Here is a 24244-nt window from a genome sequence, read left to right as displayed (position 1 = left end):
GCAGCTCCTAGTATTTGGACATATATTAAACTCACACAAAACAGAATAACTCACACTTTTGAGCACCTACTATGTGTCAGGCACTGTTCAAGTATGTTAAGAAGTATTAACTCTTAATGCTCATAACAACCCTATAAAATAGGTACTTTTATTCCAGTTTTACACATGAGGAAACTGAGGCAGAAAAGTTAAGTAACTTGTTCAGAGTCACAGAGTTAGCAGGTGACACAGAGCCAAGATAGAAATCTTGACAATTTGGCTTTAGTGCCTGAAGTCTTAACCAATATGCTATCTCGCTCTTGGCTCTGTATTAGTTCACACTTTGATACTGCCCAGTGATGACTGATGTTCGTTTTTATAAGTGAAAGTACAACGAGTTGTTCAGTTCCCAGATTGTGAGATGTGAAGGCGATTTTAATGTTTATCTAACTCAACCACTCATCTGCTGCTCGAGTCCTCTCTACAGTATCCCTGCCAAGTGGTCTTGAATCTGTAAACAAAGACTCCATTATGCTCAGTATACCATGCTTACTCAATTACCAAGTTAGATAAGTAGACTAATAAATGTTAAGAAGAATTTAAAGAGAGGCTAGAATAAAATAACGTTTTCTGATTAATTTAAGATCGCCAGGAACCTCTTCTAAATAGAGCATACTTGTCTAAGCAATGCATTTAGTTGGTTTTGGTTTAAATTAAGAACACTGTTTTTCTTTGAAAAAAAATTGTCCAGTTCGTGGCCTTGCCTTTGACTTAACCTTGTAAGAAAATCAAGAGGAAATTTGGCATTTTTTTAATCCTCTTTAAGCCATGCTGCAAGTTCACAGGTAGAGAAGTAGCCCTTGAACATTTGTTGCTCACTGATTGCACTGGGGTAGGACAAGGCAATGTTTTCCATTTTGAATATCAAAACCAAGTTTGGGGTACCTGGCTGGTCAGTTGGAAGAGCATGGGACTCTCGATCTCAGAGTTGTGAGTTCAAGCCCCACATTGGGTGTAGCGATTACTTAAATAAATAGAACAAAAACAACAACAACAGGTTTTTCTAAAAGATGTGTGAGGAATGTATAAACATAGCATAATCATGGTATTATGTTTTATTCTATCCTGGAGTGGGATGTACAGGAAGCAGAACCGCTTTCCTGCAAACCATAAAGCCTGATATGAGTGTGTTTCCATTAGTCTCGTAGTTATATTCTACCTACATATGGGTGCTTTATCTTATCGTATCCTTGTAATAACCTGCAAAGTTTTTCTCTTCCCCATTTTGCAGAAAGCAAGCCTAGTTTGCTTAGCTAGTATGCCCGGCATCTCTCAGGGAGTGAACCAGGGCTAGAACCTACATCTTCAGACTTCATATATTGTGACTTTTTCCACCTCTAGTAAGAAGAATGTATTGGTCCACTCATAAGTGTGCTTTGAAAATGCTTACTGATTTGCCCAACAACCATGATGGCTGCTGTGAAAGATAGAAGAGAAGCACTTGACAAGTTCTCTGCCTTCCTGGGACAGACCGTCATTGGAAAGGCAAACATGTGCATGTTTGTGCATTTCACAGACTTTTGTTAAAATTTTACTATGTGCCCAGCACTATTGTGCTAGATGCTGGGGATACAAAGATGAATTTTTTGCCCTTGAGGAATTTACTGTCTAGTGGGGGGAGAGATGTAGACGAGTAATTATAATGTGCTGTAATACCATCATAATACTAAAGAGTGCTTACCAAGGGCCAGCGTTCATGCAAGATATCTAAATCCCTTTTCTCTAATCCTCACAACACTTTCATTTACAAATGAAGTTAGAGGGGCACCTGGGTGGCTCAGTCGTTAAGCGTCTGCCTTCGCCTCAGGGTGTGATCCCGGAGTCCTGGGATCGAGCCCCACATCGGGCTCCTCCGCTATGAGCCTGCTGCTTCCTCTCCCACTCCCCCTGCTTGTGTTCCCTCTCTCGCTGGCTGTCTCTCTCTGTCAAATAAATAAATAAAATCTTTAAAAAAACAAAACAAAACAAATGAGGTTAGGGAGTCTCAGAGTTACGTGATTTGCCCAATAAGTGGCAAAGATGAGTTGTGTCTTTTTTCTTCTTTTCTTTTTTAAAGATTTTATGTATTCATTTAGAGAAAGAGAGTGTGCAGATGAACCTGGGAAGGGACAGAGAGAGAGGGAGAGAGAATCTCCAGCAGGCTGTCCTGAGCACGGGGCCCAGTGTGGGGCTCTATCCCACAACCCTGAGATCATGGCCTGAGACGAAGTTGAGTCAGACGCTTAACCAACTGAGCTATGCAGGCGCCCCTCTTTTTTCTTCTTTTAAAGATTTTTTTTTTAAGTGATCTCTACACTCAACGTGGGGTTCAAACTTACAACCCTCAGATCAAGAGCTGAACACTCCACCAACTGAGCCAGCCAGGTGCCCCAAGATGTGTCTTTAATAATAAATTTATAATGAAAAATTGGAGGAACTGAAATACTTGAGTGATTGTGATTAGCAAACCTGTATAGGAAGCTGACTCCCTGTCAGGTGGGTGTGGGAGTGAACACAAGGAGTAAAATGAATTGCACCTTTAAAATTATTGATCCCAGATAGGGATGATCTTACCAATGGTTCAAGTCACTGACTCTTGGCTATGACGTCCTTGCTTCTATATATAAGGAAAACCATGCCCGTGGACTGTACATTAGGCTAGAGACTGAGGCTCATTCTCCTCTGGTTAGCCTGGAGAGCCAGAATTTGAACGCTAGGCGTTTTGACTTGCAGCCTATATTCCTTCTACTGTACCATGTCCTTCCTCCTCTGTGTAAAGGGGGTATGTCCCCACAACTTGGTGTGGGCCCCGGGGTGGGCTGTCTGTGACTGCCTTAGGGATTAAGGATTCAGAGGACAAAGTACTTAAACTGAAGTTTTTGAGAATAGGAGTTTGCCAGATGGGAAAGTGAAGGGCATCCCAGGCAGAAGGAACAGGACATGTAGCATGAGAGGCACACACGCATAAGAGAAAGCATGGAGTGTTTAGAGATTGTAAGTGGTGTGAGAAGAGGTGTTATAGTGGGCTATGAGGTCAAGTAAGTGAGCAGAGGCCAGATCACAGAGGTCTTTGCTAAATAGTTTAGGGACACTCTGTACACAATAGGGAGCCACTGAAGAATTTTAACTTGCCCGAATTGTACATTGGAAAAATCACCTTTTGTAGTCTGAAGAGAGAATTACCTGTATGAAAGGTCATAAGCCAAAGCCAAGTTGCGTCTACATCTTGAAATAAAGCAAGCAGAAGAAAATAATATGGATTTGGATTTAGTTCAGTTTTAGGCAAATGGCTTCTTGATTTCCTTGGAAACTCAGGACAGGAGAGAATTGGGAATAGCTTCAAATCTGAAATGATTAGCCTTTTGCTGGGTCGTCTCATGCTTGGAAATCCTCTGGCTCTTTCCTGAGCCCTGGTCCTAGTTAAACCATGGAGATGGGATTGGTTCCACAGTTCCACTAAGGATGCATGTAGGCCATTCTCTGACGCACAAACACAAACTCTGATTTAGACCTGGAACTTACTGCATCTCCCTGGAATTCTTTGGGCTAAAATGACCCATGGTCCCAGAATGGTCAACTCAATTCATCCCAAGTCATATTTATTATCCATCTATTCCATGCCAAGTGCTTCCAGATACTTTATGTTACTTAATGCTAATAATTTTGTGAGGTGTAGATATCAGCCCAATTTTGTGAATTAGGAAATTGAGTGGCAGAGGCCGCCCAGCTAGCGCGTGGTAGAGCTGGGATTTGAGGGTCAGACTGGTGGCCTATCACTGTCCATTCTTGACCTGAGTTCTTTTCCAGTGATGTGGAGCACAGTAAGCAGTATTGCATATCACAGCTAGGGTGAGTATCAGTCACTCACTGAACAGCCATTATACTTGGGACTGGTCAGTGATATGCTTTTACTTCTAGCAGTAAGTTTTTTGCTGCCAACCCTAAACCTCACCCCTAAAGTAAGAGGACAGCTATCCTGAATGAAGCTACATGAAGCCCCCTTACCCTTATTTAGAATTGTGCATAGCTCACGATATGAGTTCCATGGCTTCCCAGCTTATAGAAACAGCGGAGTAGCCAGAGACAGTTGCTTTTTGCTGTCAGGCAAGTGGTTGTCACTTATTGGTTTTGTAGAAAGTACTTGGACTTTAAAATTGGACAGACGAGGGGCTCCTCAGTGGCTCAGTCTGTTAAGCATCGGACTCTTGATCTCAGCTCAGGTCTTGATCTCAAGGTTGTGAGTTCAAGCCCCTCATTGGGCTCCATGCTGGGCCTGGAGCATATATACATACATAAAAATAAAGTTGAACAGACTGGAACTCAGTGCCTGTTACCACCTGTGTAACATATACAAAGTCAGTTAACTTCTCTGAGCCTCACCTTGCTCATCTGAAAGACGAGGGTAATAGCAACCTCAAGACTGTTGTGAGGATTAGAGATTGTAATAAAGTGCCCAGTTGATAGTGGTTGGCCAGTAGATAAATGACAACGATTATTTTTTTCAAAGCAGTGCTTTGGGCTTTAACCTATGTGAGAAAAGTGAGTTGTCATCATTTATTTTCAACTATCCTCTATTAGAGTGTCCACTTTACGTTATAGTCAACACATTTGAACCGTCAAAACTAATGACAAAGCAAGGAGGAGGTGCTAGTGGATCCAGTGTTCGGATGGGCTCCCTCGTGATACTGCTCACCTGCCCAAGCTCCCCTTTGATCTCCCTTCCTTTCAGGTGGGCTCCGTGTCATGCTGTGTATCCTGTACTCCTCGTTTCAACCACTTTTCTTACTTGAGACAATTTAGAGGAAAGCCAGCAGTCTGAGTGTGCATTCTATTTCCTCAAGTACAGACATCAGGGGGCGCCTTTATAAATGAAAAAATAAACAGCTCCAGCAGGGAAGAGGCCTCCCCCTGCCTCCCCCAATGATGTATGGGGTGCTCAGGCAATGGTCACGCCTGTAGTTTAAGCCCATCTGTTTTCTCTGTTCACCTCCTGAGTACTGTCCCCTTGTGGTTTGCATCATTCCCAGAGACCAGCCAACTCCAACCCTCCTCAAGCCACTTGGTCAATAGCTGTCTTATTTAACCACACTCCCGCTCTTTGGGTGCCAGATGTGAAGTTTCAAGGCAGTAGAGGCCAGGCTGGCTAACGCTGTGACACCTGCTTTAGCAGGCAAGCCAGTCAGCTGCTGCTTCTGATGATGTTGGCCCCTTTTCATGGACAGCATGAGGGTTTCACCCCACCAAGCACACACACAGGCAGCTGAGGGAGCCTCATAAATTATGGTTTTGTTTGTTTACTCAGGGCAAGCAGCGTGGTGTAGTGGAAAGAGCCCTGCACTTTGAAGCAGAAAACATGGGTTTGAGTCCTCACTGGTTATGTGATTTTGTCTTCAGAGCACCACTTTCTTTGTAGATTTATAATGTCTGAGATAGTGGTAAGCGCTATTTGTTTATCTGCTTATTGGCCATCTCCTCTACCACGATATAAATTTCGGGAAGCCAGAGGCTGTGTTGGCCATCATTCTAACTCCAGCACCTAGGACAGTGCCTAGAACATAGTAGGTTCTTAGAAAATATTTATTGAGGGGCGCCACGGCGGCGCGGTTGGTTGAGTGTTCAACTCCTGGCTTTGGCTTAGGTCGTGATTTGGGCCGTGGGATCAAGCCCTGCTCTGGCTCCGTGCTCAGCATGGGGTCAGCTTGAATTTCTTTCTCTCTCTCCCTCTGCACCCCCCCACTCTCTCTCAAATAAATAAATAAATCTTTAAAAAAATATATTTATTGAATGAATAGGTGAACTCTAAAACTACCTTTTCTACTTACTGGCCATGTGATCCTGGAAAAGTCATTTATCTTCCCTGGGCCTGAGTTTTGTCAGCTGTAAAATGAAGGCATTAGATCTCTATTCCTGGTGCTCTAAGATAATAAGGACTCGCTCATTTAACAAATGACTTTGGGTCTCTGTGCTGGGCACTCTCCAAGGCCTGAAAATATAGTCATGAACAAGGCAGAAACAGAGCCTGCCCTCATGGAGTTTCGAAAGGGGGAGGCAGCCAAGTGAGTAATGGGGTAAACATGTATTTAAGGACCATTGTGATAAGCCTTACAAAGGATCTGCAGAGGGCACTGCAAGAGAATATAATTAAGAGGGAGAACCTACCCATGCTGGGGGGTAGTCTGGGAAGATGGCCTGATGAAAGTGACATTTAAGCTCAGATTCTGCAGATCAGTAGGAGTTGGCCAGGGAAAAGCAGTACAGGATTTGAGGCAGAGGGAAGGGCTTATGTGAAGGCCCTGGGGAGAAGTGTGACTGGAACAGTGACCAACAGGGAGGTCGTGCCCAAGATGAGGCTAGAGAGGTAGGCTGGGCCAGACCGTTGGGAACTTTGTGGCTGTGGTAAGGATTTGGTCACTCTAAAGGCAAAGGGAAGCCAATAAAGACAATTCCTGTCATTATGGAGAGCTCGCTAGTTCAGACAAAAGGGAAAGTTGGATCCCCTCCTTACATGCCTGTCCAGTGCAGATAGGGCAGATATTACTCCATGTTGTAGATGAAGAAAGGAGGTTAGGTGATCTTGCAAGTCAGAGGTGGAGCTTAACTTTTGAAATTTTGTCCACTTCTCTCGATACTCTGCCACATTTATAGAATGGAGAGCTTTCTTCTCTCTCAAATCCTCCAAATGGCCAAATTTTAGACCTAAATATCTTATAATAATAGCTGTCATCTGAAAATCGAATGTCTCATAAGCAACTTTTAAGCAAGTCCGATAGAGACAAATTTCTCCTGAGCAATTTCTCTTGCTTGCATTTTGGGTAACTACAACCAAATCTTTGATGCATTTTTAAATTACCCTTAGGAAGGATTCCTAGGAATAGGATTACTGTGTCAGAGGATATAAATTCTTCAGGAACTCTTGACACATACTGCCTGATTGCCCTCCCAAAGTTGTACCAGTTTTTATGCTCCTCATCAGTACGTGAGAATGACTTTCTCACTGCTTCAAATAATGACTCTCACTGCTTCAAGCCAATCTAACTTCTTAAGCAAAGCTAAATAAAGCTGAGTTTCCAGTTGTTTTGTTCATTTAGAGACAGGAAATACAACTAGGCTTTCATAATATTAGTTGGGGGAAGAGGATGAAACTATAGAGATGGTACCCAAGGGAAGCAGGAAACTCCCAGAGGCCTTGGAGGAAGCCAGCAAGTACCTCCTGTGGAGTCCGGTCATTCACTGACAGGAGGCACTCTGGTGTGTGCAGTTGCTGCCGTTCAGAACCTGCTAAGCTTCCCGGAGACATAAGTAGGGTCTCTAAAGCTGAAAGAGCTCTTAAAAGCACCAAGAAAGAAGAAACTTTCCCAGCAGAAGCGGAGTTAGTGGGATGAGCAACGGTGAGTTATGACTACCAGCAGAATCAAGAGAGGGTCATCACGGGCTTTGTGAGCTCAGCAGGTGGGGACAAAGACCTGAGTCCGAGATCTCGGTGGTTGTTAACCACACTTGGGCTGGTGTGATGGGCCCGTATCTTTGTCTCCCTATAGTGCCTTGCACAGAGTAGGTGCTCGGGGACTGTTTCAGAGCCAAGCCAAGTTAACAGTAATTTTTTGATAATTCAAATATTTAATGTGCAAGGCAGTGGAAATGAAGATTAGGATAACATGGTTCATGTCCCCACAGAGCTTCCAATCTAGTGATGGTTAACTATCAGTTATAAGCAAGCACAAAATACTAAGAGAAGGGGTAGGAGAGGAGTAGTATGGGGTACCATGAAAGTATATAGCAGGGGACCCCCATGTCTAGCCTTGGTGGATATAGTAAGCCTACAGGGTAAATTTGATGAGGACAGGGCTGTATATACCTTATTCATTGCTGTATCCCAGTGCCTGCTATATGATGGGTCCCCCATAAACATTTGATGAATGAATGAACAAAGGAATGAATGAATAAATTGGTAAGCCAAGGAGAGGATGGGAATAATGTTTCATACAGAGAAAAAGGCAATGTAAAGGCCTGGATAAAGAAAGTAGTTTGGTGTGGCTGAAGTAACGTCAAGGGAGCATAGAGTATCAAGATTCAAGGCTGAGGAAGTGAAAGAAGTCAAGCCAAGGAGGGTCTTCTAAGGCCTATTAGGGAATTTGGATTTTTTTTTTTTTAAGAGAAAGAAGAAACCAAGGAAAGTTATTATGCAAGGAAGTGATATAGTCAGATACTAGAGCTAATAGTAGTTAGTTATTACATGTCAGCTATATGCTAGAGACTTTGCATATAATACCTCTCATTTTCAGAACAACCCTGCAAGGTATATATTATCCCCTATTCTATAGATGAGATTATGTGGCCTACCTAAAGTCAGATAGCGTATCTGGGATTGAAATCAAGGCCTGACTCCAAAGCCTGTGTATTCTTTGCACTAGATCCCACTGCCTCCCTACTACTTGATGCTCTCACTTTCATTTGTTGTGGACAATGCCTTCACCTGGTCCTTGGCTCCAAGAACACCATCCTTGAGCCAGGCATGTCGGTAGCTGGTTAGGACAATCCAAAGCCTACAGGCTATGCCACTGCTGCTGAATTTTCTGCTGTGTGTGACGGTGAGACCTTGTGGCTTCAGGTATGAGTCTTCACCTGTCTGTGTTGCTTCCCTGCTAGCCTTTTCAGTCATATCTGCCCAATGCAGATTTTAACACATTACACCCTAACCACAGTAATATACAGCAATCATTTGTGGAGCTTTTGCAAAAGTGCAGGCACTGTCAGGAATTCATACGTATTATTTCTTTGCATCTTAGTAACATTCTGAAGTAGCTATTATTAGCCCGATTTGACATGAAAAAACTGAGGCTAAGAGGTTAAGTGACTTGCCCAAGATCACACAGTTAAAAAATGATAGAAGGTCATGCAGTGTAACTGATACTATATTAGCTCTTCTGCCACAAACACCTGTAAAATTGGATACCACATATGAAATAATTGTTTTCAGATGTTGGACAACAGACAGTAGGAATAGGATCCCTAATAGAAATAAAACAAATGTGATGTGCCTCATTATCACCCAGTTTGGAGGCATTTTCTAGATCCTGATGCAGGGATTTGCTAGGATGAGGAAACGAATCAGAGTTCAGGATTAGTGAGGCAGCTGAAATTTGCAGGTCAGGGTTTCAGAGAGAATGAAGCTGGTATAGAAAAGGGGCTCCAGAAATATGCGTAGGTGTCCCTTACACGTGGATAGGTAGATACTCCATAAAATTCAAGCAGAGAACAACTACCGGAGAATTGTGAGCTAACAACTACCACTGCATGCAGAGAACTGAGGTATATTTGAGTTACAACTAGCCAGAATATGGAGATCTCATTGAGTACTCCAGGCATCCAGCAGAGCTCTCAGAAATTCCAAGCCTTAAGGGTAAGGCTCATCTAGCCCTAGAGGAAAGGCTACTCTAGGTATATACCCTAACAAGCTTTAAAACTGGCCTCAAAGGGATCAAGTTCATCCACAACTAAATTATCTGCCTGCCAGAGCAAAACTCAACACCCCATTAAGGAAGACAGCAAAATCCACACCCAACCATGTAGCATCCATAGTGTCCAGCACAAAATAAAGTATTAATAGACATGCAAAGAAGCAGAAAAATGTGACTCATAATCAGAAAAATAATTTAGTAGAAACAGATCCATAAGTGACATCAGTGTTTGGAATTAACAGACAATGAGCTTAAATTAGTTACAAACATGTTCAAGGCATTAGAGAAAAGTATAAACATAATGAGGGAAAATAAGGAATCTCAACAGGGAACAAAAAATTATCAAAAAAGAATCAAATAGAAATTATAGAACTGAAAAATATAATAATTTTTTAAAAATTCACTGCTTGGGGCACCTGGGTGGCTCAGTCAGTTAAGCCTCTGACTCTTGATTTCAGCTCAGGTCATGATCTCAGGGTCCTGGGATGGAGCCCCACATTGGGATCCCCACTCAGTAGGGAATCTGCTTGTCTTTCTCTCCCTCTGTGCATCCCCACACTCACACGTGCTCTCTCGCTCTAATACATCTTTCTAAAAGATTCACTGCTTGATCTGCAATCACAATCACAATCCCAGCAAGTTATTTTGTGAACATGGACAAACCAATTCTAAAGTTTATATGGAGAGGGAGAAGATCTCCAGAATAGTTAACACAATATTGAAGGAGGAGAACGAAGTTCAAAGTCACTACCTGGCTTGAAGACTTACTATAAAGCTAGTAATCAAGGTAGTGTGATGTTAGTGAAAGAATAGATCAATGGAACAGCATAGAGAGCCCCAAAGTAGACCCATATAAATATAGTCAATTGATTATCGACAAAAGAGCACGTGCAATACAATGGAGCAGAGAGAGTCTTTTCAACAAATGGTGATGGAACAACTGGACATTCACATAGGAGAAAAGAATCTAGACACAGACCTTTTACCCTTCACAAAAATTAACTCAAGATGGATCGTAGACCTAAATATAAAACATAAAACTATAAAACTCCTAGAAGATAACATAGGAGAAAACCTAGATGACCTTGGGTATGGTGATTACTTTTTAACATCAGAACATCAAAAATACAATCAATGAAAGAAAGCATTAATAAGATAGACTTCATTAAAATTGAAAGCTTTTGCTCTGTGAAAGATACTCTTAGGAGAATGGAGAAAACAAGTCACAGACTCAGAAGATATTTGCAACAGATAAATCTGATGTAAGACTGTAATTCAAAATATATGAAGAACTCATAAAACTCACCAAGAAAACAAACAACCCAATTTTTAAAAATGGGCAAAACACTTAAACAGACATCTACCAAAGAAGATAATACACATGACAAATACGCATATGAAAAGGTATTCTGCATCATTTGTCATTAGGGAATTACAGATTAAAATAACAATGAGATACCACTACACACCTGTAAGAAAGGCCAAAATCCAAAACACTGACACCACCAAATGCTGAGGAGGTTGTGGAGCATTAGGAACTTCCATTCACTGCTGATGCGAGTGCACAATGGTATAGTCACTTTGGGAAATAGGCAGTTTCTTACAAAGCTAAGCGGTCTTACCATATGATCCAGCAATTGTGCTCTTTGATATTTACCCAAATGAGGTGAAAACTTATGTACACACAAAAATCTTATGTCTACACAAAAACCTGTTCCTGGATGTTCAGGGCAGCTTTATTCATACATAAATTAAAAACTAACAACTGAAAAAAGAAGTAGATGAATCCACAATTTAGATGGATATAGAATGGTGGGGGCAGGACTTCTGGAACGACAGAGTTAGGAGCTCAAGAAATCCTCTTTTAAAAAATACCAGAACTCAAAAACCCAAAACATTAAAACTGTACAAAATTGTCAAAAACAAAAGTGCTCAAAGGCTTACAACACATTGAGAAGCATTTATTTATGGAAAACTACTGAACCTTTGGTAAGAACAGTGGCAGTCTGTGATGTCTTAGCCTGTGGCTGCTCCAAACCCTTTTTCCCTACACTGCCACCCTAGCTCAGCTACCACCGTAATTGTTCTGCATAGAAAAGCAAGTCATGGAAAACTGCATCTTTGCTTTGGGAGGTGCTCCCTTGATTTGAAAAATCCCATGCCTGGGGCATTGAAAGAAACAGTAGCAATCTCAGTGACAGAACAAAACAAAAAAAAGGAAGGCCAACAACTCAGCTAGCTTGAGATTGAGGTCCTGGTTGGGGCAAGAAAGAGAACAGACATTCAGTAGGTTATACAAGGCATGATATAGTCATAGTGGGTCTTGATAAGTTCCCACATAATTCTGACAATACTGAGCAGGAGAGCAGAGTGCTCTGGCTATCCACATATTCCTGGTAGAACTTGAGGCCACGCAGACAAAGGAATGCAGTAGTGCCCAACAGAAAGTAAAAGCTGTCGCAGACTTGTAAACTGCCTGAGTTTTGAATGTACTCTAACACACACATTAGATTTATCACAGAGCCATTGAAGAAGGTGTAAGTCTTACGGGCTCAATGTATTTGTGCACATCCTCTGACCAGTCATTGGCTGACTACTTAGCAATGCAGATACAGAGGCAAGGAAGCAAGATGTAAACATAAAGACAGGAATTAAAGAAAAAAAAGATGTATAAGAAAGACCAGTGACTGCACACTGCAGGTTCCACAGATCTAGTCCAGGCAAGTTAGTAAGCAACCAAAAGTGATGATAGCCTGTAGGGAGGAAATATCAGATTTCAGAATTGCTGGAACATATTATCTAACAAAACCAAAAAATGAGATATGCAAAGAAATGGGAAACTATGACCCATATTTGGGGGGAAAAAGCACTCAAAGCAATAATATACAAGACTTGCAAGACCTTAACCAATTTAACTTGACTGCCATTGCAGAACAGAACACTCAATAACTGCAGAATGCTTGTACTTTTTAAGTGCACATGGAAGATAACCATTGTATTTTTATAAAATTTAATACCTATTCTTTTCTTAAAAAGTTTAATTAATTCCTACACCCAATGTGGGGCTCAAACTCACAACCCCAAGATCAAGACTCTTCGACCTGAGTCACCGGGCACCGCTTAACGCCTATTCTTGATAAAAAAAACAAAACAAAACAAAACTTCCCCCAAACTAGGAATAGAACAAAACATCCTCAATCTGTAAAGCTGGATCTATAAAAATAATATGGCTAAATGATACTTTATGATAATTTATAAATATTAAACACTTTCCCACTAAGTTTAGGGGCAAGGCATTGATATCTGCTATCATCAGTTCACTCAATATTATATTCTTGGTGGTTCTAGCCAATGTAGTAAGACAAGAAAAGTAACTAAAAGACATTAAAATAAAAAAGAAGTAAACTTTTATTTTCGAAGAGCATGATCAAATAAATAGAAAAATTTAAGAAATCTACCCCCCAAAAGGAACCGACTTGAGGCAATATGTGAATTTAGTAAAGTGATAGAATATCAGGTCAACATATAAGAATCCATTGCATTTATGTATACTAGCCATAAACAATTAGAAAATTAAAAAAAATACCATTTATAATAGCATTGAAAACATAAAGTATTTAGGGATAAATATAACAAAATATGTGTAGGACCTTTACACTAAAAACTACAAAATACTGAAGAGAGAAATTAAAGAAACTCAAAATTAATGGGAAAATATACCATGCTCATGGGTTGGGAGAACACAATATTGTTAACTTGCCAGTTTTCCTCAAATTGGTCAATAGATTCAAAGCAATACCAAATTTCTAGTCATACTTTTTTTTGAAACTGACAAGTTGGTTCTAAAATTTATATGGAAATAGGGAGCCTGGGTGGCTCAGTTGGTTAAGCAACTGCCTTTGGCTCAGGTCGTGATCCCAGGGTACTGGTATCAAGCCCCATGGCGGGCTCCCTGCTCAGTGGGGAGTCTACTTCTCCCTCTTCCACTCCATCTGTTTGTGCTCTCTCTCTCTGTCAAATAAAAAAATAAAATCTTTTAAAAATTTTATATGGAAATATAAAAGATCTAGAATAAGCAGTCTTGAAATAAAACAGAGCTGAAGAATTTACATTACCTGATTTCTAGGCTTACAAAAATGCTACAGTAATTAAGACCTTGTGGTACTGGCATAAAGAAAGGAAAGATAGATCAATGGGACAGAATGGTAAATCTAGAAATAGTGTTTAATTGATTTCATCCAAAAAGTAAAAGCAATTCAATGTGGAAAGAAAAGTGTATTCAGCACACAGTGCTAAAAAAATTGGCTCTGAAAATTTTCTCTAGAAGATTATTTTCATGGTCTTTGGAAAGGCAAAGATTTTTTAGATAGAACCCAGAAGGCAATAACCATAAAAGAAAAATCAATAAAATGGAACTTACCAAAACTTAAAGTTTAAAGCTTCAAGGCTTCTCAAAAGACACCGTTAAGAAAATGAGTAGGAAAGTAAATATCTTTATCTATGCCTGTATGTTTGACAAAGGACTTCTGCCTAGAATATGTAAATAACACCTACAGCTCAATAGTAAGAAGACCCAATTAAAATGCAATTTTAAAAAATGGGCAAAAGATATGAACATGTGTTTAATATCATTATTGATCAGCAAAATGTAAATTAAAATATTGAGATATCACCACATACCCACTAGAATGGCTAAAATCAAAAAGGTCACGTCTAATGTGGTAAGGATAGTGGAGTAAGCAAAAATACATTGCTGGTGGGAATGTAAAGTGTAGTGACGCAACCACTTTGAAAATTAGTCTGGAACTTTCTCATAAAGTTAACATGCACCTACCAAATGACCCAGCAATTCCACTTGTAAATATTTACCCAAGAAAATGAAAACATATGTCCATAGAAAGATTTATACACTAATGTCCATAGCACCTTTATTTCAAAACTGGAAACAACCCAAATATCTATCAACGGGTAATGGATAAACAAATATAATAGAATATATATAATAGAATACAATTCAGCAATAAAAAGGAATGAACTCTACCAAGCCTTTAAAGAAGATTTAATACCAATTCTTCACAAACTCTTTCAAAAAGGAGGAGAAAACACTTCTCAACTCATTCTATGAAGTCATTGTTACTCTGATACTAGAAACCAAAGACATCACAAACTACAAATATCTCTCGTGAATACAGATGCAGAAACCCTCAACAAAATATTGCCAAACTGAATCCAGCAACATATAAAAAAGGATTATTCACTCCGACCAAGTGAGATTTAGCCTAGGAATGTAAGATTGTTTTAACATCTGAAAATCAATTAATATAACATCCCTTATCAATAAGAGACATATACCACATGGTCATCTCAGTAGAGTCAGAAAAAGCATTTGACAAAAGTCCAGCACTGTTTTCTTGACTTAAAAAACTTAAAGAATAGAAGGGAATTTCCTCAACTTGATAAAAGGTACCTATGAAAACCCACAGCTAACATCACACTTAATGGTGAAATACTGAAAGCTTTTCCTATACAGTCAAGAATAAGACAAGGATGTCGTACTCTTACCACTTCTATTTAACATTGTACTGGAAGTTCTAACTAAGGCAATTAGGCAAGAAAAAGCAATAAAAGAGGCCCAAGTAAAGGAAGAAGTAAAACGAGCTCTATATTCATATGACATGATCTCCTATGTAGAAAATCCTAAGGAACCCACTAAAAAACTATTAGACTTAATAAACAAGTTCAACAGGATTTCAGGATAAAGATCGATATACAATAACCAATTATGTTCTACAGATTAGCAATGAACAACCTAAAAATGAAATTAGGGACGCCTGGGTGGCTCAGTCGGTTAACTGCCTGCCTTCAGATCAGGTCATGATTCCAGGGTCCTGGGATCAAGCCCTACATTGGGCTCCCTGCTCAGCAGGGAGTCTGCTTCTCCCTCTGCCCCTCCACCCTGCTTATGCTCTATCTCTCTCAAATAAATAAAATCTTTTTAAAAAATGAAATTAGAAATTTCATTTGGAATAGTATCACAAAGAACAGGAATAAATTGAACAAAAGATGTGCAAAACTTATATTCTGAAACTCACAAAATATTATTGAAAGAAAGAAGACCTAAATAAATAGATGTTCCATGTTCATGAATCAAAAATTTTTGTTAAGATGCAATACTCCCTACATTGATCTACAGATTTAATGCAAAGTCTGTCAAAATCCAAGCTGGTGGGGCACCTGGGTGGCGTCAGCTCAGGTCATGATCCCAGGGTCCTGGGATCGAGCCCTTGTGGGACTCCCTGCTTGGTGGGAAGCCTGCTTCTCCCTCTCCCTCTGTTGGTCCCCCTGCTTGTGCTCCCCCCTTCTCTCTCTCTCTCTCTCTCAAATAAATAAATAAAAAATCTTAAAAGAAAATTTATATTAAAAAAATCCAAGTTGGCTTTTGGGGGGGGGCTGAAATTGACAAGCTAATCTTGAAATTCATATAGAAATGCAAGAGACCAAAAATTGTCAAACAATCTTGAAAGGAAGAACAAAATGAGAGGATTTATATTTCTTGATTTAAAAATTTACTACAAAGAGGGGCGCCTGAGTGACTCGGTTGAGTGTCCAACTCTTGATTTCACCTCAGGTCATGATTTCAGGGTTATGGGATCCAGCCCTGTGTCAAGCTCCGAACTCATCAGCGAGTCTGCTTGAGATTCTCTCTCCCCTTCTACCTCTGCCCCTCCCCCACCCCCACGTGCATGTGCTCCCTCCCCCAAATAAATAAATCTTTTAAAAAAATTTACTCAAAGATACAGTAATTAGGACAGTCTGATACTGGCATAAGGATAGACATATAGATCAGTGGAACAGAATTGATAGTTCAGAAATAAACCCTTACAGTTATGGTCAAATGATGTTTGGCAAGGGTGCCAAGACAATTCCTGGGAAAAGAATAATCTTTTCAAAAAATGGTGCTGGAACAATTAGATACCCACATGCAAAAGAGTAAACATAGGCCTCTTTCTTACATCATACATAAAAATTAACTCAACAGGGGCTAGAGGTAGGGGGAAAGGGGAATTCTTTAGTGAGTAGAGTTTCCGTTTCACAAGGTGAAAAGGTCTGGAGATTGGTTGCACAACATGAATGTACTTAACACTACTGAACTGTACACTTTAAATGGTTAGGATGGTACATTTTATGTTATGGATGTTTTACCACAATCAAAAAAAATTTTTAATAAGAACGTTTAACTCAAAATGGACCATAGACCTAAATGTAATGACTAAAGCTATAAAACTCTTTAAGGAAGATAGGAGTAAATCTTTGTGACGGTGGGTTAGACCAGGCCTTCTTAAACACCAAAAGCATAAGTGACAAAAGAAAAGGTAGGTAAATTGGACTTTAAAGGACACCCTTAGGAAATGAAAAGGCCTCCCACCAAATGGGAGAAAGTATTTGCAAATCATTTCTCTGATAAGGGAATTGTATCCAGAATACATAAAGAAGTATTACAGCTCAACAGTAAAAAGACAATAATCCCACTGAAAAACAGGCAAAGGATCTGAATAGACACTTCTCCAGAGAAAACGTACAAATGTCCAAGAAACAAATGAAAAAATGTTCAGCATCATTAGTCATTAGAGAAATGCAAATGAAAATTACAATGAGAAACTACTTTATGCCCAGTGGAATGCCTATAATAAAGAAGATAGACAATAGCAAGTATCAGTGAGGACATGGGTAAATTTGGACCCTCATGGCTTGCTGGTGGGAATGTAAAATGGCGCAGCCATTGGGAAGGCTGTTTGGCAGTTTATAGTTACCATACGACCCAGAAATTCTACTCCTAGGTATATACCCCAAGGAAATAAAGCATTCATCCACATAAAAACATGTACACAAATGTTCATAGCAGCATTATTCATAATAGCCAAAAAGTAGAAACAACTCAAGTATCCCTCGAGTGATGAACAGTTAAATAAAAGTGATACATCAGGGTGCCTGGTGGCTCAGTCGTTAAGCGTCTGCCTTCGGCTCAAGGCGTGATCCCAGAGTCCTGGGATCGAGCCCCGCATCAGGCTTCTCCGCTAAGAGTCTGCTTCTTCCTCTCCCACTCCCCCTGCCTGTGTTCCCTCTCTCGCTGGCTCTCTCTCTCTCTGTCTGTCAAATAAATAAATAAAATCTTAGGGAAAAAAAAGTGGTATATCTGTACAATGAACTATTATTCAGCCATAAAAAAGGACAAAGTACTGATACATGCTACAACATGGATGAAACCTAAAAATATTATACTAAGGGATAGAAGCCAGACACACAAGACTAAACATAACAATGGGTTGCAGAATAGACTGTAAAGGTATAGCATATATTAGTACTTCCTGGATGCATAAATGAATTACTAATTAAGTAAAATACCCGTGCCAACTGGATTTAGAAGGTGAAAGAGACATGAAGCTACAGTAAAGCTGAGGTTTTAAGCTGGGTGAGTGAGGGGCAGGTGGGAACATAAAAGAGACCTGGAGAGGCAGGGTAGGATCTGAAGCTCTCAGGTCCCAGGGGAGAGCACAGATGTGAGAGTCATTGGCTTAGAGGCGATGGGTTGAAGGAGGGGGGTGATGGTTAAGTTCACAAGGGAAGAAATTCAGAAATAAGAGCAGGGTGGGGCCAGCTGAGCCTTCTGCCCTTGTTTCTGGAAGAGGGTGTCTGAGACCCTGGGCATTCAGGTGGCATGAAGGGTGTGTGGTGCTGGGGAAAGAACCGAGGACTTGAGTCAGAGGACCCAGGTTCTTTGCTTTAGCTCCATGCTGCTGTGTGACCTTCGGCAGCTTATCTTCCTGAGGCTCTTCCTTCACCTGTAATCAGGGACAATAATCCCGGCCCTCTTTCCCAAAACTGTTGCATGGACCAAAAGAGAGAATGCATAAGAAAGTGCTTTGTAAACCGTAAAAGACTCATCAAATGTAAGGGGTTATTACTATTGCAGTGGGAGCTGCAGAAGGCCAATAAAATGGATTTGGTTGCAGTAAGTACAGGGGTTACTTTCTGTTTCTTAAAAAAAGAAAAAAGGAAAGAAAAACCAGCAGCAGCAAGTACTGCCAGGTGCACAACGTAGTTTTTCCAACTTTGAGAAGCAAATAACAGAGAGGGGCCAACTGGCTCATCCCAGGAGGCCTGTCTTCACCAATTGAATCAGAAATCACGGCTCAGGGAATGGTTGCAGGCAAGGGCCCAGGACAGCAGGCCCTGTCCTGGCGGGGCGGGACCCAGGGGGTGTGGGGCCAACAAAGGTTGTCCACATGGCCCGAGACCTGGGCCCTGGGCCCCTGTGGCTTGGAGCTTCCTTCAGTCCCCGCCCAACCAGATGTACTCCTTAGAGTCCCAGGTGGCCCATGAAGGGTGCTGCCAGCCCCCAGGCCACATTCAGGAGCAGCACCTCAGGGTTAGGCAGAGAAGGGACCATGGCTTCACCACTAAATAGGCCAGGCTGAGTTTCTATGGCTCCCCAGGTGGCCAGCCTCATTAGAGCTCAGGGCCGCATTGGGCCTGCCAGAACTGCAGGCCAAGTCCAGCGCAGGAGGCATGGGGAGGCTGCTTCCAGTTCTTTTCAGGCCCAGAGACACGTTCCCCCGTGCCTGGCTAGAGGTGAGCCCCCGAAGTTCATGTGCCAGCCTAGAGACAGTCCTCTCAGATAGTACCTTTAAGGCAGCCACACTTTTCTCAGATCTTCTTGGCCAGGGCTAGAGAGGACATTAATGACCATCTAGTCCAGCCTGCCTGCCCCTGTTTTCAGTTGAAGGACCTGAGACCCAGAGAGGCAGGAACTTGCTGAAAGGTCAGATCAGGAGAGATTCTCTGAGGCTGAACAACAGTGCTGAGAACAGAAATCAAGTCTCTGGCCTCCCAGCTGTCCGCCTCCCCCCTCCTCTCCTTCTTTTCCCATTACTGGTTTTTTCCAGTCTCTTCTTCTTGGGGCCACTGCCCTCTCACCTCTCTGAACTTCCTGGCCAGCCCTATAGGCCCAAGGTCCCCACCTGAGGCTGAGTCTGCTTCCCTGCCTCTGCTCTGCACTGGCCAGCTCAAAGAGCTCACTCACTGCTCAGAGATGCTCCCTGGGCAGTGGGGCTGGGGCAAGGGGGGGGGGGGTCCAGTTCAGCTACTAATAGTTATGTATGGGCACTGAGACCCTGTTTTGGAGCTTCTTGTACCCCTTCTTTGGCTACCTCTAGAGCATGTGTTCTCCTCAGCATTCACGCTTCAAGCCCTGAATCCTTGCCGAGAACTTGAACTCAGAGCCCTGCCTTGTGCAAGGCATCAGGACACAGATACTACTTACCAACTCAGCCCTGCACTCAGGTGCTCCCAGTCTGTGGAGGTGGCACCAGAAAGGGCATTCGCCACCAGGGAGATCAGCATAGGATATGAGGGCAGCATGGAGGACTCTAGAAGCCTAGGAAATGCCCCCTCTACCCCCAGCCTGGACAGTCAGAGAAGGGCTCGAGCTCCAGTGCAGCTCAAGGAGACATTTCCTAGACAAAAAGGTGGGGAAAGGCATTCTGGGAAGCCCACATTAAGATGAGAAGCTAAGCGGCATGGCAGCGTAAGAGAACGGTGCTGGATTTCATGTGGCTTAAACCATAGGCTGGGCAGGGGTGAGTGTGGGTGAGGCTGGGGGTTGGCAGGGGCCGTATGCGAAGGGTGCGGAAGGCAGGTCCAATGTGTATTTCCAACGCCACCAAGCCACGAAGTCAATTCTGACGCTGCCTATCTGGACAGAGCATCAGATCCCATGGGTTAAGGGCTCCGTCCCACAAGACTGCCTCCACCTGTGCTCCTGACCGATTGGTTCTAAACTGGAGGTTCCCACAACCTCTTCCTTGTGTTCAAGTAATTTGGTAGAGCAGGTCACAGAACTCAAAGGAACATTTCTGTTGGCCAGTTGATTATAAAGGATATTATAAAGAATACAGACGAATAGCTAGATAAAGAGGTTCAAAAGGCAGTATCAGGTCCAATCTTCCCCTTTCCCTCATGTGGCGTCCTGGAGAAGGGCTGGGACAGACCCAACGAGCCCACATTCTTTGTGGAGTGCCGGGCCTGGTATTTCTTTTCCTTACTGAACGTTAGCATGTCCTCCTCGGGCAGGGGCCACGCTAATGTTCTCTGTATCGTTCCGATCTTAGTATATGTGCTGCCAAAGTGATCACTCCTGACTGAACCTTCGGCTTCCCATTCAGCAGCAGGAAAGATGAAACCCAATTATCTCTCACGGGCTTTCGCCCCCAGATGGATCAGAATCAACTATGGAACTTTGTACGTGACGAACACGTGGGCCCCGTCCCCAGCTTATTAAATCATCCTTTCATTCCACAGATATCTTTGCGCATTTACCGCGTGCCAGCCACAGTTCTAGGCAGTCGGCATACAGCACGGGGCAAAGCCCCTGGCCCTCCTTCATGGAGTTTACACTCAGGAGCTCTGGACACGGGCCCAGACATCTGTATTTAGAAAAGTTCCACTAGCAATTCCAAAGCCCAGTGTTAGGGGCTAAGTGGTGTCCCTCTCAAAATTCGTATGTTGAAGTCCTACCCCTCAGTACCTCAGTATGTGATTGTATTTGGAGATCGGATCTTTAAAGAGGTGATTGAGTTAAATGAAATCATGGGGTGGGCCTAATCCAATATGACTGGGTTCTTATACGAGGAGATTAAGGCACAGACACAGAGAGAGCACGAGCGTGTGAAGCCATAGCCAGAAGGTGGCCACGTACAAGCCAAGGAGATGCTTCGAAAGAAACCAACCCTGCCAACCCTTTGATCTTGGACTTCTAGCCCCAATTGTGAGAAAACACGTTTCTGTTGTTTGAACTGTTCAGTCTGTCGTGCTTAGTCGTGGAAGCCCTGGCAAATTCAGAGACGCAGCCTTGCCCAGGGTCTACTGCCTAGAGAACCGGACAAGGATGCAGAACGCGAACGAGAAGCACATCTGGGTGGTGTGAGCTAGGAAACCCGAAGCCGGGAGACCTCTCTACAGGGTTGGCCCTGATGGAAGCCCGTTAGCGCTCTGTGTTTCACAAAGACATGACTGGAAATGCGGGTGCTCTTGAGCAGCTGACTGCCGGAGCCCTGCCCCGAACCCCGACAGGCCTGGCACAGGCTCCTCCTCATCCACAAAGAGCCACATCCCCAGGGATGACCAGCAGAGCCCCCAGCTTCTTGCCTCCACAGGGAGGCTCCAACGGGGACAGGCCTTGGGAGCAGCACCAAGGACCCATCCTGCCCAGAGGACCCAGCATGGGCAAGGATCTGGCCTGAGGTCACACAGCATGGCGGATACAATCCAAGCTGGAGTCTCACCCCCTGCTGTTCCAGCTGCTTTCTCCTGCAGCCCCGGCACCTCGCCCAAACCTGCTGCCACCCGCTCTGCTTTCCCACCCTCTCCTCCCCACCTCTTTGCCTCTGACTAAGGCCCGGAGCATGATTTCAGAATGATGAAACCCAGCTCCTGAGGTCAAGCCGGCCTCTTTCAGTGGCTGTAATTTTGCACGCCCCCCCCCCCCCAAGTAGGCTGGGGCAGCTGCCAGGCCTTTGGCCCATGTCTGGGGCGAATGGGAGGATGAGACAACCAGAGAGATCACTTAAGCCAGGTCAAGAGGAATTGTACGTTACAGATCGTCTCCTGAGCCAGCACCGGCCTGGGGGCCACACAGACTGATAATGCAAGCTTGTGCTCACGTCGTGCCTTCACCCGTCATTCCACTTAATCCTCCCTCATAGCATCCCATTTACGCTCAGGCTTTCCAGGCCAACGCCACCAAGCTGCCTGTACCTGTCCCCTGTGTCGTGCTGATTCACATCTCTGCGGGCTTCCTTCTCTGCTGTTTTCTCTGTCCAGATTGTTCTTCCTTCTTTTTCCCCTATCTTTTGTCTGCTTTGCCTGGCTTCTCCTCCTCATTCTTTAAGACCCAGCTCCGGCATCCCCTTTTCTAGGAAGCCTGCCCTGACCGTCCTCCCACCCCCACTCCCGGCAGGTAGGCCTGTATATTTCTCAGTGTACACTCATGATAATCTCTCTTTATCACAGTGTTCTTAATTAATGTTCATCACTTTACACTTCAGTTACCTGCTTACACATCTGTCTCTTTACCCATCTCAGGAGCAGGGATGGGGTTGGGACTAGGTCTGGTTCATCTTAGTACTGCAGCCCACAGCACAGAGCTGAGCATCGAAGAAGTCACTGAATGTGGAACACCCTCCCCCCTCTCCCCTCCACCACAAAGATAGATGACGCAGGGGTTGTGATCCCCCACTTTACGGAGAAAACTGAGGCCCAAGAGGAGTTACCTGGCCTGTTCAAGGGTGCAGGCTGAGTTAATAACAGAGCAGGGACTAGAATCCAGCTCTCCTGGTGCTTAGAGTAGTTCTCTTATGCTCCAAGGACAGGCAGCCAAAGGGACCCCCTGAGCCATACGAGGTGTATCAGTTTCCTGTTGCAAATCACCACAAACTTAGCGGCTGAGAACAACGCATTTACTGTCTCACAGTTCTGGATGTCAGAAGTTCAAAATGGGTCTCACTGGGCTAAAATCAAGGCATCAGCAGGTCTGCATCCCTTTCTGGAGGCTCTAGGGAAAAGTCCATTTTCTTACTTTTGTAGTACTTCGAGGCTGCCCGCGTTCCTTGGCTCCATCTTCAAAGCTAGCAATGGCTGGTCGAGCCTTTCTTACATTGTGCCGCTCTGGCACTCCCTCTTTTATTTCCCTCTTTAATTTATTAGAATCCTGGTGATTACATTGGGCTCACCCAGATCGTCCAGATGACCCATCTCAAGGTCAGTTGATCTACAACCTTAATTCCTTTTGCCCTGTGGTCTAACATATCCTCAGGTTCCCGGAGCTTGGGAAGCGGCCATCTTTGGGAGGGGGAGCATTATTTTGCGTACCATACTGGTGGGCAAGGAGATAGTGGATCTGTTAAGGGTGGAGTGACCAGACTTCCCAGTGTGCCAGGGATTGTTCTGCCTTAAAGCTGTCATCCTGAAATGATTATTCATAGTGCCCTTTTCGCTCTCAGAAACATTCTGGTTTATATGGTCGCCCTGGTCATCGACTATTGGAACAGGAAGTCTAAGCCTACCGTTTTGCAGATGAGGAAACTAAGGCATCAGGAAGGGGAGGAACTTGCCCAATGTCACATAGCTACTGACAGAGTTGAGACTGGGATCCAGATTTTTTGCCAGGAGGAAAAGGCCAGCTTGGTGCCCTATTCGAATTGAAATGTTTCTTTCGTCAAGTCAAGAAGGCTTCCTAGAGGAAATGGTAGGCAGTCATCGATGATGAAAATGAATTTATTAAATACTTCCTATATTCCGGGTACTCTTAGTTAATGCTTAATGCTTTATATGTATTATCTCACTGGGTCCTCACAAAAATCGTGGGTCCTTTCACAAATAGGAAAACTAAGAGTGGTCAAGTGCCCAAACCAGTAACGTCTCAAGCCCGTTTCTTATTATAAACCTAATAATCTTTCCTCTCTACCTAGAGCATTACTGGACCCGAGAAACTAAGAGGGCTGGAAGCCTTGCCTTGGAGAGGCATGGGCTGCAGGGTGGGGAGGAAGAATGTGGAAGGGCTGCTGGCTTATGGAGGCTGTGAACTGATGAGAGAAAGGGTTTGAGGATGAGGTGACTCAAACAGTTGTGTTTAGTTTCCACTGAAGACTGAAACTATGGTCATAGCAGGAAGAGTTTATCTTAAGGGATTTAGTTATTTTTTCCATATCTGC

The 24244-nt window shown here is 43.1% G+C and overlaps 1 protein-coding gene and 1 non-coding gene across 2 annotated transcripts in view; one reads left to right on the top strand and one right to left on the bottom strand.

Moving 5' to 3' along the window:
• The window catches only part of POLD3 (DNA polymerase delta 3, accessory subunit), a 107195-nt gene extending 99709 nt beyond the window's left edge, over positions 1-7486 (top strand). The window contains exon 12 of the mRNA XM_026518102.4: positions 1381-7486. Within this exon, the coding sequence (XP_026373887.2) occupies positions 1381-1469 (89 nt within the window). The 3' untranslated portion in view covers positions 1470-7486. The remainder of the gene's footprint in view (positions 1-1380) is intronic.
• A 13074-nt stretch (positions 7487-20560) lies between these two features.
• On the bottom strand, positions 20561-20668 carry LOC113269548 (U6 spliceosomal RNA). The gene has a single exon (XR_003321476.1). It is a non-coding gene; the product is annotated as a U6 spliceosomal RNA (small nuclear RNA).
• Positions 20669-24244: the final 3576 nt, after the last annotated feature.

The sequence above is a fragment of the Ursus arctos genome, unplaced genomic scaffold (assembly GCF_023065955.2).
Source record: "Ursus arctos isolate Adak ecotype North America unplaced genomic scaffold, UrsArc2.0 scaffold_22, whole genome shotgun sequence".
NCBI classification, from domain to species: Eukaryota; Metazoa; Chordata; class Mammalia; order Carnivora; family Ursidae; genus Ursus; species Ursus arctos.
Note: the sequence above shows the minus strand (reverse complement) of the source record. Positions and strands in the feature narration are given on the sequence as shown.